The sequence below is a fragment of the Oryza glaberrima genome, chromosome 1, assembly GCF_000147395.1.
Source record: "Oryza glaberrima chromosome 1, OglaRS2, whole genome shotgun sequence".
NCBI classification, from domain to species: Eukaryota; Viridiplantae; Streptophyta; class Magnoliopsida; order Poales; family Poaceae; genus Oryza; species Oryza glaberrima.
In genome coordinates, this window is record NC_068326.1 from 4283179 (window position 1) to 4299651 (window position 16473).

Below are 16473 nucleotides of genomic sequence, written 5' to 3' on the forward strand. Positions count from 1 at the left end.
AGGAAACTTTATCAATGTGCTAGTGATATTTATGGTCCATATTGTGGCGTTCCTAGTGATTTCTGAAAGAAAGGGGAATCTTGCAGCACTATTCTAGACCCTTAGCTTCGAAAAATGATGTAATTGCTTTCAGCTGATTTGCTGGAAGGGAAGTATATTTTGTAGGTCAAAAGTTGAAATTTGAATCGGCGAACTCGGTAAAGTTGCTCTCATAGCTTTCACATATTTGTGAGCCCTATGGGTAGATATAAGAAGGAAGCCGACATAATCTACCTTTCTGTGAGATAGAAGCTAAAGAAGTTTATTCCCATGTAACTGGAAAATTCGAATAAAATGCTCATAAGATACTGGGCTACATGGTCATTCGAATTTCAGAAGATGAAGTCTATACAGAGGTGTGTTTGGAGGACCATTCACATGAAACAGTCCTTGCAAGGTTGCAAGAATCAGGAACCAAAATTTCTCTCATTTTTCTAGAAATTTTTGCGATAATAACAACTTGCCAAATATACCAAGTATAAAACGCAATCGCTGGCCACACAGGAAGCCTTTTGTGTTCAGCAATATAATTTCCCTTCATCACATTGTTCTAAACTTCTAATCAGTTGTGTTTAGTTTACCACCGATTCACCATTCACCAACAACGATGTCAGTCCTCCTTTTGGCACAGAATGACTGACTGATAACATCGAATGCTGACTAAAAATTAGCAACGGAAAACACATGACAGGGAAAAAAAAAATAGAGCCTGGTTTTGCTGCTAGATCAAAATTCTCTTCTCTTCCAGGACTGGAACAAGCAAAGCAATCGCAAACGTCTCTGCTGGTAATGGCAGGGTTAGAGTTACGCATCTGAATATCTCTCATCTCATGAGAGTGAAGCAGAGAGCGAGAGAGAAAATTGCTCTGCTCCGCTCGTCCTGTGCTCCCAGAGATTTGATTCGATTCGATTCGATTCTTGCCCCTGACTTGCCTTGCCCAAATCTTGGCAAGCGTCGTCTCTGCTCACCGTATGTTTGATTGATCGCACGTAAATCAGTAGTATTATGGGCCTTGAAGGCCCGTAATGGAAAATCAGCCTGTTGCCCGGGTGTTGATCCTTGCATCATCATGCTGTCTTTTAATAGATTTTTTTTTGGTGGGGTGGGGGGTTATAGTAGGCCTAATACCTTTTTTTTTTTACATCGGCTGAATAAATGATTACTCCTACATTCTTGGTTTAACGAGTCTAGGATTTGGGCGGGAGCATACAGTCTCCAGTCAGCACTAGACCTAGCACTTATTGCCATTCGAGCAAGATCATGAGCCACCCTATTTCTCCTCTTTTTATTTTGTGCACTTGCACCTGTTAGAGACATTGCATCACACTTATTTCCAAGCTTTAATGGATGAATGGCTGAACTGCAACGGATTATCTGATGATTTGGGATGTGATAATATTTGAGGTACAACCAAATGGATTAACTGTTATAAATTTAAAAGAAGTATTGTGGGGAACTTACATACGTAGAAAGCTATTATTATAAAGCTTGAAGGCTGAAGCTTCCAACCATAACTTAGGCTGTGTTCGGAAACCCCTCCTCCCCGGCAAGCAAAACGAAATACATATTATTGCATGATTAATTAAGTATTAACTATTTTTTAAAAGAAAATGATTAATATGATTTTTTTAAAAACAACTTTCATATAGAATTTTTTTTTAAAAAAACACACCGTTTAGCAGTTTGAAAACCATTCACGCGAAAAACGAGAGAAGTGAGAACACAATCTTAGGGTGTGTTCGTTTTTCTTTTTTGCTTTTGCAACTCCCTTGTTTACCGTAAGCACACTTTTCAAACTGTTAAACGATATATTTTAAAAATAATTGTATATAAAAATTTATTTTAAAAAAAGCAAATAAACATATTTTTCAAGTTTGTCGTACTTAATAACTAATTAATTATACACTAATATCATTTATTGTTTCGCACATGGTAAGAAAAAGAAAAAGGTAAACGAGCTTTCCAAACAGAGAGTATATTGCAAAAGTTCAAGATTCAAGCCATAGCATCACAAATAGTAATAGTGAAAAATAGTTAACACAATAAAAGTCAACTATTTTAGACTAATAAAATTAATTAATTTGAGATGTAAAAACCTGCTATAGAAACAAAATGGTTCGACGTATGGCAACAAATCGACCAACCATAAGTAGATTTGATTTAATTTATTATTAAATGTTCTTTAAACGTGATATAAATATTTTTATATTTACATAAATATTATTGAATAAGATAAATCGTTAAATATTGATAAAAAGTTATCGGCTTTTATTATTAAGATACGGAGGTAGTAGATGTTGATATGCCGGCCAAACAAGAGCCCATCCAAGATCGGATGCCCCCACGTAGCGTATTCATCAGGATAAGGTTGTGCATCTGCAATCGCCTACGCCAACAGCCGATGCACACGCGTGCGATACCGGAGGCAGGATATAGACCAGCAGAGAGAAATATCTCCTCAGAAATTTGTCATTAGCAGCAAGCCTAATTAATTCACGGTAAAACCAATTATAAAAGATAAACCCAAAGATATTTCAATCATCTCACCAAAAAGATACAACAGTGCACAGCACGGCAGGTACGTACACGACCGATTATTAACTGAACTTATGTGTCTGAAAAAAAAATGCAATTCAAAGTTGAGTACTATAGCTAGCTAGGCATCGTTTGCTTCACGACGACGACGACGAGGAGGAGGCTGTAATGGCTACGGCGGCGCCGGCGCGCTTGTAGTTGTCGATGTAGTAGGCAGGGTTGGGCAGCTTGAAGGTCCGGCGGCCCTCCGGCGAGCCCAGCAGGTCGCTCCACTGGTCGCCGATGTTGCCGATGATCACCATCCCCTTCTCCTCCTCCAGCTTCTTCCTCTCCCCCGACTTGTACTCCACCACCGATCCCGTCGCCGTCGAGTTCTCCGACCTGTTCGTTCGTTTCATCAATTTTATACTCGCACCGTCTCAAAATATAAGTATTTTTAGACTCTTATACACGGTCTGCGAGATGTTACTTTAACCAACAATATCTATATAAGTAAGATGTTTTAAATAAAAAGAGTTACATATTATGATAGTTTGTTTAATGATAAATCTAGTAACATCAATTTTATATGATTGAATTTTTTTACTATTAATGGTTAAAGTTTAAAATATTTGATTTGTCACTATGCTAAAAATGTTTATATTTTGGGAGGGAGTACACGCAGGAATTCAGAGATTAATTAGTTTGTAATGTGACCTTAATATGAGCTCGTCCCAGCAGTCGAAGCCTTCCTTGATGAGATTGGTGGCGGTGGCGTTCCTCAGCTCCGGCGTGTCCGGCCTGTCCGACAGGAAGACGATCTTGACGCCGAGGAGGAGCAGCTTCTTGTACAGCGTCACCGTGTTCGGCAACGCCGACGCTCTGCCGGCGATCAGCCACTCCATGAACGCCGGCTCGTCGGTTCTGTGGTACCCGAAGCCGTGGTTCTTGTAGAACTTGACGTGGGAGAGGGCGGTCTCGTCGACGTCGAACACCCAGGTGGCGTTGGCGTCGGCGGCGGGGTCGCCGGAGAGGACGGCGGCCTCGGCGTAGGCGGCGGCCTCGTCGACGACGACCTTGCTGTCGCGGCGGTAGTGGTGGCCGCGCATGTAGTTCTCGACGTAGTTGTCGCACTTGCGCGGCGTCGCCGTCCACCCCCGCACGTTGTTCGCCTCCACGCCGACGCGCCAGCTGTCGCAGTAGTCGCCGTCGCCCACGGCCGCCGGGATCATCATCTGCCTCAGCCTGTCCACGAACGAGAGCGCCGCCGCCGACGACGACACGACATCGCCGGCGCCGCCGCCCCACCCGTGGCAGGTGGTGGCTAGCGCGGCGGCCACGGCCAAGAAGGAGACAAGTCGCTTGGGCGCCATCGCCGTCGTCTACTGATGTTTATGCTTCACTCTGCAGCTGGCAGCTGGATATATATACACACACTGACACACAGCACTGGCACAGTGCAGAGTTAGTTACTCCTAACATTCTATCCAAGATTTATGGAGGTAATTGTATGGCGGCCCCGGTGGCGAGGTGAAGAGACAAGAAGAGTTTTTGTCTATTGCAATCAATCAATCGAGCAAGCATGAACCATGTCGCATTTGTCACGTTATCCGGGACCAAGCAGCAACAGCAGCTAGCTATAGCCTATAGCTGGGGCTCAGGAATCATGTGGATTCTGGTGTCAAGATAAGGCGCCGCGGGCGCGTAGCGCGACGTACATGTGTGTGGACGCGGCGCAGATGAGGCCGCCTCGCCTCGCCTCGCCGGCCGCTTCACCTGTCGCCGCGCCGCGCCGCGCCACGCCACGCCACGGCGCGCCGCGCGACGCTTCACCCGCGCGCGCGAGAGAGAAGCGGGCCGGTGTGATGTGATGGGGACGGCGTGGCGTGGGCCGGCCCATGCGGTTCCGGGCCGAGATGGCGGATGGCAATGGGCTAAGAGCTATTGGGCCGCGGTGCGTTGTGAGGCCCATTGGAAGAAAAGGGAAATTGATTGAAGCGTAGTAGTTCACCGTACTTGGATTTGCTGATGTGATGACGCCACGAGTTCCATGACGCATCGGATGATCGGATTTGTCATATTCTTGGGAGGAATTCTGCTGCTATTTTCTAAGCGGAGCGCGCATCTGCAAACAACAGGCGACAATTGCAAAGCCAACAGAATCTAAGATATACCCGCACCAGCATATATTTTATTTCCCACAAAATATTATTACAAAATTAGTTCTCTCTTCTGTTCCCATCCACTACTATAACCCAAAGTTGTTTTACTTACTTGGGAAGGCGAGAAACACATGGCTATTTTAGGAGAGACTTCCGACAATCAAAAGCTACTCAAATAGTTTAGTTTTTTATTTAGGTTTGGAGAAGTTATATAGTTTTAAAATTCAGGAAAATAATAAGAAGCAGACGCCTGCAAAAATGTTTTTTTTTCAGTTGTGTGTTTTTTTTTTCACATGGTTTTTCTATTCTCTCAAACTGCTTATCTGAATCTAAAACTCTCCTAAATAGACCGACAGATCGAGGTACAGTTGAGAAGTTGGGTGCATATGATTATTCATCATGGTTCTAAAATCCGAATTCCCCACCAAATATCGCACATATGGGTACCTTTCAAGAAAATAAAGTTGTTTTACTTACTTCCATTACTAGCTAGGTTTAATTACTTACACAGCACTAAAACCACAAATGTGGGTAAGGAAACAGCGTCGCATTGGAGGCAGGAATAGATAGGCATACTCCTTTGAGATAATTAAATATGATTAGGGAACAATTGCTTAAAAGAAAAGAAGAAACTAAAGCTAGATCAATATCACATTTGGGAGAGAATAATCCGGAAAGGAAAGATAGGCTAGCTTAGCTAGGCCATGTTGTGTTATTCTCAATCCCACTATCTAACAGTACAATTCGCCTTGCAACTTCTTTTTGGGACCGAATCAACGACACATGGGAGAGCTTAACAAGAGGTTAACTCATCTACACACATGTGCACTTTTAGTTTCTTTTTCTTTTCTATAGTATCGTCTCCAAGTAATATAATTAAGGTGTATTAATTCTTATTGTATATATGCTTGTGCGCGTGAGAGAGAATATATCCCCAGATCGATCTCTTTTCAATTTCTTTGTTAACAAAATAGTTGTTTTGTTTTGTTGCATGGCCATAAAAGAAATAGATGAGAGTGAAGAAGACAGACATGAGACATGGCCGAACTCTCTCTTTTTCACTCTTTCTTTTATCCTTTCTATCTCCTGTGGAAAGGGACATGTGAGCATCTGGTTTGTTCTATGATGTTCCATGAACCTGAAACTGTCTGAACCTAACCATTATTTTTTATTAATCTCTGAGGCTCTGAGCATATCATAGGCAACAAAACACATGATCAGTAGCTTGGATCATATCATACTATCATATCGGCTGAGAGATCTAGCAGTAAATATTAACTAGTGTTAAATTGCCCAAAACAGATTGTACAAGAACTATATATTTCAGTCTTAATTTAGAGATGAAACGAATAATGTTCATAATTTAGCTAGGTTACAAACACAGACGCACAAATGGGCAAGTTACTTCTTTGGTTAGCTGCTCTGAAAGGTAGAATTATAAAGATAGAGATAGTTTATTATGATTCGCTAAAAGACAAATGCAAGAACAAATAATAGGGGACATTAACTGCAAAACAAACAAGGAGGAACCTTTCCTTTACCTAACTCGTTCATCATCAAGTTTTTTATGAGGAAAGGCGATGCATATGTTCTCTCCTTAGCACTGAGATTCTCAGCAGCAATTATAGAAGTAGCATTATGCCCTAGAAAGACGAACTCCATGATCAGTTCGTGTGTATATATATGATCAGACCGAGTGATATTTAAGAAGCATCTTCCAGATAAAATTCGATGATGGTACAGAAAGAAAGGTTTGCATAGTAGCTAGTAAAAAAGAAGAGATCATATTCCAAGCGCGTACCCTGATATCGATGCATGGTAGGTCCTAGGATCGAGTTGACGTACAATCCGAGGTCCGGAATAATCTCTATCGATCCTCCAATCATTTAAATTTTTTTAGGGATCGGAATACCTCCATTATCTAATTGTAGTATAGGGTATCTCCGATTCTGAGGTGCTAACATATAAATGTCTAATATATAATGTATAGGGAGTACTCCCTCCGTTTCATATAATAAGTCATTTGGATATATTTCATGTCAAAAAAAAAGGTATTGTACTGTGTTTCATCAAACATCAATGTTATATTAGGATATATTAGCACTCACGAATCTCATCCCAATTAGCTAGATAAAATGGTAATCTAGCTTGGTGTATATACACATATTCTACTAGCTATAGCTAAGTATACACTCTCTTCATCCAAAAATATAAGGGATTTGACATTCACCCAAAATCCCTTATATTTTGGGACTATCACATGTGGCATGTACTACTGCACACGCACGTTTTATACCTAGCGTACGTGAAACCCTCCTATATCGATCAATATGCCCCGTGCATTAATGATCAGAAGATAGAAGCTTCCTAGGTACTCGATCTTAATTTATACTACTCTGTCAAAAAAAGAGAGCAAACTCTAGCTACGAACCTGGGTACACATATGATTGGATTTTTTGACAGAGAGGGTACAAGAGTAAGACACGTAACCATTTATTTTTAATATTAATACAAAACACGCATGCATATATGTAGTTAACTAGCACATTCCTCTTCCTTTTAATTCATTTTTAAATCATACACCTTAAAAATCTCTAATCTAATATTTTTGGGTGTATGTATTATATTTTATTAGAGTGATCCAGAGGTGATAATAATTCTTGATATTTGTGTCAATGGTAGTTGTGCCATGTATTTTAATTTGGGATGGAGATAGTAAATTTAGATCGTACGTCTAATTAAGTAGAGATTCAGTTACAGTGTTGATTTAACTCAATTAGTTAATTAAAATTGCTGCGAGTAATTAAGATATCTATTCCGGCAGCCAAGATATATACTCCCTCCGTTTCAAAATATTTGACACCGTTAACTTTTTAACACATGTTTGACCATTCGTCTTATTCAAAAAAAATTTGTGAAATATGTAAAACTATATATGTACATAAAAGTATATTTAACAATGAATCAAATGATATAAAAAGAATAAATAATTACTTAATTTTTTTAATAAGGCGAATGGTCAAATATGTACTTAAAAAAATCAACGGTGTCAAACATTTTAAAACGCGGGGAGTATATGAGAGCCGCCCATGCATGGTCCACAGGCAATTACTGGCATGCACGTTGCTGCTTCCTCCCCATCAAGCAGTGACGTGGTGGGTGCATCTCTCATGTGATCGAATTGAGAAAGAAAATTAAATATGCATATATATGGAGTATACGTAGTAAACTTGAATGCAGTATTAGCCAGCACGTACGATATATAGGATGATCTATCATGATGCGAGGTTTATGGTTAATAGAAACGCAATATACAATAATTAAGTAGTTAAAAAAGAGCACTTTGTTGTATTGGTCTTGAGGCCCGTTTGTAATTATCAAAACTAATTCATAAAAAAAGGTATGTAGGAAAATAACTTGCTGTTCATTTTGGAGGATTATGAAAAGAAAATTATATATATCATGCATGCTTCAGCCTAATTAATTAATTAAATGGGTAATAGCTAATTACCCAAAAGTTTCATAGTTCCCACATAATGTGGAAATGAAACTAATTGATGAAACCATGCTACGTACAAAAGGTGGCGTTGCATGCATGCGCGCTAATACTAGCACTTATGTTAGGTGTTCCGACTTAATTAGAGCTACCCACATACGTCCTCGCAGATTAATTTTGTTCTAAATGGTGTACTGTACATATGCAAACATATAGTACTACTATATATGCAAATGCGTACATTAACCACATGTTTTTGTCGATCTCTAACATGCGTGCATTAATTAATTGGTATATATATACGTCGCGTGTACGATCGAATGAGAATTAATACGTGCACAAAATCACACACAAATGTACACAGTAGAATATGCGAGCGACAACCTTAAACAAGCAGCTAGCACATATGCCTGCACCTTTCTTCTTCCATCGACATATATTCATATGTTGCACTTTTGCCTGAAAACTACAAGCGCTAGCTCTTTAATTTGGAACAATAGGTGGGAGTACACCACCAGTGATATGTGCATTACCCGAAAAAAAAAAACAGTACATCTAGTGATGCTAGCTACTTCCTCCATTTCATAATGTAAGTTATTCTAGCATTTCTCACATACATATTGATGTTTAGATTCATTAACATCAATATGAATATAGGAAATGCTGCTAGAATGACTTACATTGTGAAACGGAAGGAGCAGTAAAAAGCAATGCAATTTTGGTTTCATTCCATATATATGTGTGTGCAACGTACATGCTGGGGTCGGATTCGTTCAGTTTAATCCTCAAGTACTCCAAAAAACATCATTTTTGTTAAATTTTTTTTGAAAGGAGTCATTTTTGTTAAATTAAACAAAGCCTTATGTTCTAGGTAGGGCATGCAACTAAATGTAAACAAATTGACAATAACATGCATGCACGGTATTAAAGTATAAATAGCAGGGTGTGTTAATTATACTGTGATATTTGTTAGTGCCCCCCAACACACAAAAAAAATATATTCTGTGGAATAGTATGACGATGCACAGAGATCTCCCTATATATGCAATAGTGATAAATTAGAATATACTAATATTTGTATTTCTAAAATGTAATAGTATATATCCAACAATACTAATAATGCTCATTAATTGTTCCCCTGGTAAAAAAAAAACGTATGTACCTCCTGAAAATAGTCTAGCCTAAAACTGTAATCAAACTTGTCAAAAAATAGCACACTATATGCATAACATTAAATTGATATGCAATAATTAAATAGCTGTTAATTAATTTGTATTTAATTTAGTAGCTATATATATACACCGTAATATGTAAATGAAACTTGAAATGCCAATAGGTACAGGTGCACTACTGCACATTAATTGTATAAATACAACACATGTCTATATTGAGAGCTGATATTTTTTTATATGAACAAAGGAATTTTCTGTGCTTACGTATATGTACATCAGTATCAGTATGCAAGCATAACTCTTAATATATAGCCAACACCACTCTGATTCTTAAACCCATATGTACAGGTACAGCAGTAAACTAACTAGTTAGATCATCGAGTAATCTGATATATATGTGATATATATAGACCACAAAAATCATGCATGTCAACGCCAGTTTATTCCTTGAAACCAACATGCATGGCAGATGAATTCAACTCTCGTTACAAAGTAAGTAGCATCAGTACCCAAACGCTAAACAATTTTTGCGCCTCTAGAAAGGAAAAAGAACTTATTAAGTTGGGAATTTAGTCCCCCTGGATGCATTTGAAGCACAAGGTAAGCAAGGTTAAAAACACACACGCACACACCCATCTAGAGAGAGAAGGGACCGGCCAGGGGGTGTAATGTACATCACAGTACATGCAAACAATACTACTTTTTACAGTTGAAAAATATCTAATGCATATCAAAAGCTGTGATAAACCAAAATGTAATTATAATTATGCTTCGGTTGGGGTGCATTAATATTGACTGCATCTAGCATGTCTAGCCTTCATTCTGATGTAATTAAGCACAACAATACCTTTGCCCAAACTTTTTTTGTCCTCTCTTTTCTTTTCTTTCAACAACTTTGTCTCTTCTATCTTGGAGTGTCCTTGCACAGTTAATTTGATCTCCCTTTTTTCATGGAGGCAGATCTATACAGATCTCTTTAATCTTTTTCTTCTCCCAACCGTAGTACATACATTCTTCAAGAAAGCAATGTTGTATATTCAAGAAGACAGAGACCACACAAGGTGAAAGAGAATGTGGTTAGTTTTCTTTTGGTATTGATCTTCACTATTTACCAGCCTTGTTGCTACTATCCATGATGATCCTGGTTGTCAGGAGTCCAGTATGGCTGGTAAGGCCATTCTGTCTCTTGGGAGTGAGGAATTGAAGCTTCCTGCAATAGAATATGGAAAAGGGGGGGGGTGGGGGGGGGGTCAAAAAAGAACAGCTCAGTGAAGTGCAACAGTTGAATAAGAAAGATACGGTATCACTTTAAAATGTCAGTAGGGAAATAATTCAAAATTTTCAACTGTTCAAGTACGGACTACCTTAGAGCAAGTTTTATAGTACTTGCTCTTATTTACACTCCAGATGATACCAGAAATGTTCATTTAAATAATATCAAGGTAGCCAATTCGGATCTCTTGTGAGAGATATAGCAGATACCACGGTAGTAGACTAGTAGTACTATAGTTGTGTTGTCACAGTACTTTATTAATTAATCTCCCATATAATTCAACGCGAAAACAAAGGAGGGGAATAGTAGTAACTATAGCATAACTCTTTTTGTCACTTACTTATACGGAGTATATAGTCGGGGTCAGAATGATTGATCTCCAATATAACGCATTGCACCATATTATTAATCAGGCCAACATGTCAAAGAACGATCTCATTGAATAACTATGCAATACACATATCATTACTACCTTGATCTGTTCGAAAATATAGCAATTATTGACTACGAATCTAGACATACTCTTGTTTAAATTCGTAGCTAAAAGTTATTATATTTTGAGACGGATGTACTACTCATGTCTAATCATCCAATGGAGTTTTGACAAAAATAAGTACACTTTTGTTCTATATTACCTGAACGTGCATGTATATACTACCTTGTAAATGTCAAGATTTTAATTTTTAGTAATGTAATACAAGAACAAGTTCACAACGATTAATGCAAACAAATTTCACAATAATGATTCTCTTATCCTCATGCATGGTGTCAGTGTGAATTCATTTCATAGAAAAGAGACAAAAGAGAGCAAGAAACGAATGATATTTCCTCCTTTTCTTTTGCTCTTTTCGCAAGAGATAACAGTAAACAACTATTCTTATAGCCATACAGTCAGAAAAGCGAGGAGAGGGGCTACTGACATGGAGAGAAAGCTCTCGTTTTCACCTATACGGTCATGAAAGCAAGGAAAGTATGGTCTTGTTTTTACGCTGGTCTTTGGCTCTCCCCCTTTGGCACTCAAAAGCAAAGCAAAGGGTGGTCCTTGTTTGCATATATTCATGATGTTTCTTCTATCTACTATCTCACTAGGAGTACTGAAGATTTCTCTCTCTCTCTCTCTCTCGTCGGCATGCTTGCTGTAAAAGCACACCTAAAATGGCGAATTTAAAAATAGGGAAACAAATGAGAGGAAAAAGCTGTCAAGGTGAAGGGCCTGTTTCAAAGTGCTGGCTAGGACGACAAAGAAACTATGAGGCCCCACACTGAAGTTTCCTCAGGACCCTCCTGAGCAGTCTTTCTTTTCTAAACCCCTCACCTCGCCTATAAGACATAGCTTGCAGCTTTCCCACCCATGTATTATATGTTTAAATCAGTATATATAAATAACTACAATTATATTAAATTTGGCCTGAGCTAATGTTCAGATTAAAACCGTTTAAAAGGGACACATGCATGCGTCTCACATGCAATTGCTACGTACATGCATATATATTAATTCCAATTGGATATGTGCAGGAATGCTTTACTGCATGCGTAGAGCCTCTGACTGGTAAATTATCGGCTTGGATCCATGCTGAGGAGGCAATCAAATAGAAATGCAAGAGAAACTTACTCCTTTTGTGCTCGAAGACGTGCAGCCCATTATCAGTTCCTCCAAGCCGGCAGACCTCCTGTCAAGCTTTTGTTGCTGCTGCTGCTGTGTTGCATGTTCGTTGTTAATTATGTTGGGATAGAACAGTAGCTAAAGCATTCTTTAGTAAAGAGCAAAACGAAAAAAAAAAGTAAAGGAGCTACAATAATATAATTAAGTAAATCACCAAAGAGATGAAGAATGAGCTGAGACAATGCATTAGTATCTTGATATATATGAAATAAACAGTTCAATTGTATATAGATTTACCTAAAGTGATACATATATATAGGAACGGTGGAAATACAAAGCAGATTCATTACCAGATTACACATATATATATGGGTAAACAAAGAATCCTTCCAGAATTGTCTAGGCTCTATATTTATAGTCTAGAAAATGCATCTTCAGACAGCTTAATTTCATCCATATGCAACTTCCTTGGTATATATATAAAAAAACATAGTTCATATCAAATAGTAATTACACGACTTGAAAAACCCTACATATGTACAAATCAACATTAGAAGTGCCATAACTAGAATTTTTTTTAATATTTTGTATATCACAATTATTTGTATAAATTATTGCCCAATATGTTTAGTATGACCAACTAAAAATGACTAATTTTGACACTTAAGATTATCACAAATCCTTGATTCTTTTTATTGAAATTGAAAGCTGAGAATGGTTTTTAGTTTATTTTTAGAGAATTCAAAGGGATCCTATGATAGCAAGAAACTCTTAGCTTGAAGGAGGAAAATGTGGACTTTAGACCAAGCCGTACTAATTAAGTTTGTCTAGATGGGAAGTATGAAATGTACTGCCTAGCGAGTCCATTGCTTGTTTTCAAGCTGAAATTGTTTTTTGTTGGAGATGGTTTGTTACTCCTTACTTAAATTTAACATTCTCAATATGTAAAGAATATTCTTCATAAATGCATGCATATATGTGTTCCTATAGTTTTTTTTTCAACAGCTACCGTGCCCAATCTATTACCCAGCTGCTAGAAAAAGAGAAATTAGTATTAATTTTAGGGAATTATTTTTGATAATGGAAATGTTTTATTTGAGGAGAAAATGTATAAGATGAGATGAAATCACACCTGAAATTTGTCGTGGTGGAGAAGGATTGCTGGCACGTGGAACTGATCATGATCAAGAACGACAGATGCATGCTGCATTGCTGGTGGCACTATATTTGATACAGGGTTCGTCGGCCGGCTGATCAGGAAGGCCGTGGCAGGCACCGCCGTCGTGGTTGCAAGCAACGGCCGGTGCGGCTGTTGTTCCTGGCCAGCATGCTGCTGCTCCGACCTCCCAAGCTGATTGGAGTGTACCTGATCACCACTTATACCAACCTGTTTGATGCAAACAAATGGAAAAATTCCATGTCATACATGCATAATGTTTTTTTATAAAACTAACATACATGCATAATGTTTTTTATAAAACTAACATACATGCATAATGTTCCCATTATATTTGTCTTTTATCACTCCCTTTCAGTTAGTATGTATGTTACAGTAGTATGTATATTATTTGAACTTTCTTGAAATATACATTTTTTGGTTGGAATAATTGAAAGAATGAGACCGGGCCAATTATTCAGAAAATATATATTACTAGTTTTTGCTTTCACGGTGGGTGGATCGTGGATGGTTTTAGGGTTGCTTGCAATCTGAGTAAAATGATGTGAGGCTCGAACTAATTAAAAGGGTCCATGCTGCTGTGTGATGTGTAGCTCATCTTTTGCTTTAAATTGGCGCATCCTACACATTTGGTCAGCTACCCCGCCCCAAACCGCTCATCCATACGCAACAAATTGAAGGAAGCTCATCTAATCAAACAGAAAGTATATGTATCCCAATCTGCACCTAGAAAAACAGAAAGTCAGTATATATCCATGCGAGCGAGTGTATATATATCCATGCATGCGTGCATGGGAATATGGACCATGGTTAATTTGCATGATCTGCATGACGTGCACTGATTAAGATGCATGCAGAAAACGGCACAGAACCTAACCAGCAGTTTACTTGGAGAGAAACTGATTAGGATGCGTAACCTAACCAGCATTACTCCGAAAACTGATCAAAGATTCATACAGTATGTATACAGAAAAGCGGCAGTATGCATGTAACAAGTGGTAATTAAATTAATTACCTCCTCGAAACTCTTCCTGAAAGGCGCGAAGCTGAAATGGTCGGCGGCATGCTTCAAATGCTGCATCTCGACGGCGGCGGCGACGGCGTACCCGGCCGTCGAGTAGGACGTCGCCGACACCTCGTGGTCCCTCGTCGACGAGCAGCTGCCGCTGCCGCTGTCCCTCCTGCGCTGCTGATCCTGCTGCACCGCCGCCGTCGTCACGGCGGATGCGGTGGCGGCGGCGCCGCCGCCGCGGTCGGAGGACCAGCTGCACTGCCGAGGCTGCGTCTGGTAGAAGATCTTGCAGACGACGAGCTCCCCTTCCTTCTCCTCCTCGAGGTCGCCGAGGTGGTACTGGTGCATCACCCAGTTGGTCTTCTCCGGCTTGCGGTGCTTGCCGAAGTTGGTGTAGAGGACCAGTATCTTCTTGCACCCCTTCTGCCGGCCGCTCACCATCACCGGCCGGGTCTTGCCGGTCTTGTGCCACCTCGTCTCCCCCTTCTGCACGTCGCACTCCGTCTGGATCTTCCGCCGCTTCCTCGTCCCCGTCGTATACGCCTTCGACGGCCGGTGGAAGAAGTGCTTGCTCAGGCCGTCCCTTGTCACACCTGCTCCATCGATCGATCAGCACAAACAGAATAATTAGCAGGATCAAGATAGTATAGAGAGTTTTGTGAGATCCAAGAGTATAGTGTGGAGTGGGTGGCCTATGCTTCTTGACAGATGCAACAAACCTCTCTGAAAAAGAGGAAGAGAGGAAAGAAACCTATTTGGAAACTTCAGAAGCATCTTACCATCATGACAGAGAGGAGAGAGTGGGAGATGAGACTAGGCACAACTTTCCATAAACAATAATTCTCTTTGCATATACCGGCCAAGAGCACATGTAGAGAAACACTAGTAATAAGAATAGAGAGGGGGGAGAGCACATCAAGAACAACAAGGGAATATATGCCATATCCCAAAATCCAAAACCACGACCCATAATTCATGGCGAAACAATCCCAACATACAATATATATCACTCCATGGAAAGCAAAAAAAACCCGATAAAGTTTTGCAAAAAGCCAGGAATATATCTGTATCAAAACTATGCGGGGGGTGCAATGTTTTGAGCTATAGCTACCTTAGCTCTCTCACTCTCACCTGGAAGTTTCTCAGGGTGGGTGTAGCATATGCCGTCCTCCCCTTCTATCGTGGGTATGAACTCATCGATGAGAGGATGAGATCTTGAGCCTTCTTCCCTCACTTTGGCCTCGAGGTGCTCGATCAACTCCTGGTCCGTCGGATCGAACTTGACTCCTGCCGGTAGCCCCACCCAATCCTTCTTGCAGTTACACCAATTAATTCCATAAGAACAAGTTTTGCACCAGGCAGCAAGAAGCCCAAGAACCCTCGCTACCGATCGAGGTGCAAGTGTGCAATTACTGAAAAGAGCTAGGCAAAACGAAGTTGATCACTTCACTCTTCACATACCGGTTTGCAGTCGAGCTTGTTGCCGCAGCTGGGGCAGTGCTTGGCCGTGGAGATCCGGCGTTCCTCGAGCTTGGCGTCGATGAGCTCCGAGCTGCTGATGTGCCCCCTATTCATGCCTGATTCATATGCGTCCGGCAGAGACCGTGCACATGCATGTGTAAGCCTCCTTCTTGTTGCTAGCTGTGAATAGAGCTGCAAGGGATCAAACAAACATACAGTTAATTAATACACACACAATTCAAGGAGAAGACAAGATCATCGAAATCGAATAACAGAAGCTATGCAGGAAGAAGAGGCCGGAAGCAAACCAAAGAGGACAAGTAGTAGAGGAGGAGGATGAGCAGTAGAAGAGCAAACGAGAGAGCAAGGAGTGTGGGAGAGGTGTACATATAAAAAAAAAATCGAGGCAGGCAGCCTGCTGCTTTCACAAGTTTAATACAAGAGAGAGAGAGAGAGAGAGAGCAGAATTCCTGCCTACTTTAACTGAAGCCACACCTCTTATAGAGGAAAAGTTAAAGGGCCCCTCCTCCTTAGCCTCTCCATCTCTCTCACTCACTCTCTCT

The 16473-nt window shown here is 40.1% G+C and overlaps 2 protein-coding genes across 5 annotated transcripts; both read right to left on the reverse strand.

Annotated features, from left to right (window-relative positions):
- Nucleotides 1-2548: 2548 nt before the first annotated feature.
- LOC127762741 (stem 28 kDa glycoprotein-like) lies at nucleotides 2549-4063 on the reverse strand. Its single transcript, XM_052287224.1, has 2 exons — nucleotides 3272-4063; nucleotides 2549-2956 (listed from the first exon to the last, which is right to left on the reverse strand). Exons 1-2 carry the CDS (start codon nucleotides 3925-3927, stop codon nucleotides 2713-2715), a joined length of 900 nt encoding a protein of 299 aa, XP_052143184.1. The 5' UTR covers nucleotides 3928-4063; the 3' UTR covers nucleotides 2549-2712.
- Nucleotides 4064-9823: 5760 nt separating this feature from the next.
- On the reverse strand, nucleotides 9824-16416 carry LOC127760122 (NAC domain-containing protein 75-like). Of its 4 annotated transcripts, none has more exons than XM_052284336.1 (7): nucleotides 16219-16416; nucleotides 15911-16102; nucleotides 15581-15761; nucleotides 14453-15042; nucleotides 13393-13647; nucleotides 12270-12350; nucleotides 9824-10594 (listed from the first exon to the last, which is right to left on the reverse strand). In XM_052284336.1, exons 1-7 carry the CDS (start codon nucleotides 16297-16299, stop codon nucleotides 10511-10513), a joined length of 1464 nt encoding a protein of 487 aa, XP_052140296.1. In that variant the 5' UTR covers nucleotides 16300-16416; the 3' UTR covers nucleotides 9824-10510. The 4 variants fall into 4 exon arrangements, with proteins under 4 accessions (XP_052140296.1, XP_052140294.1, XP_052140297.1 ...); XM_052284334.1 differs by having other exon boundaries at nucleotides 12270-12353; nucleotides 16219-16412; XM_052284337.1 differs by having other exon boundaries at nucleotides 15581-15758; nucleotides 16219-16399.
- Nucleotides 16417-16473: the final 57 nt, after the last annotated feature.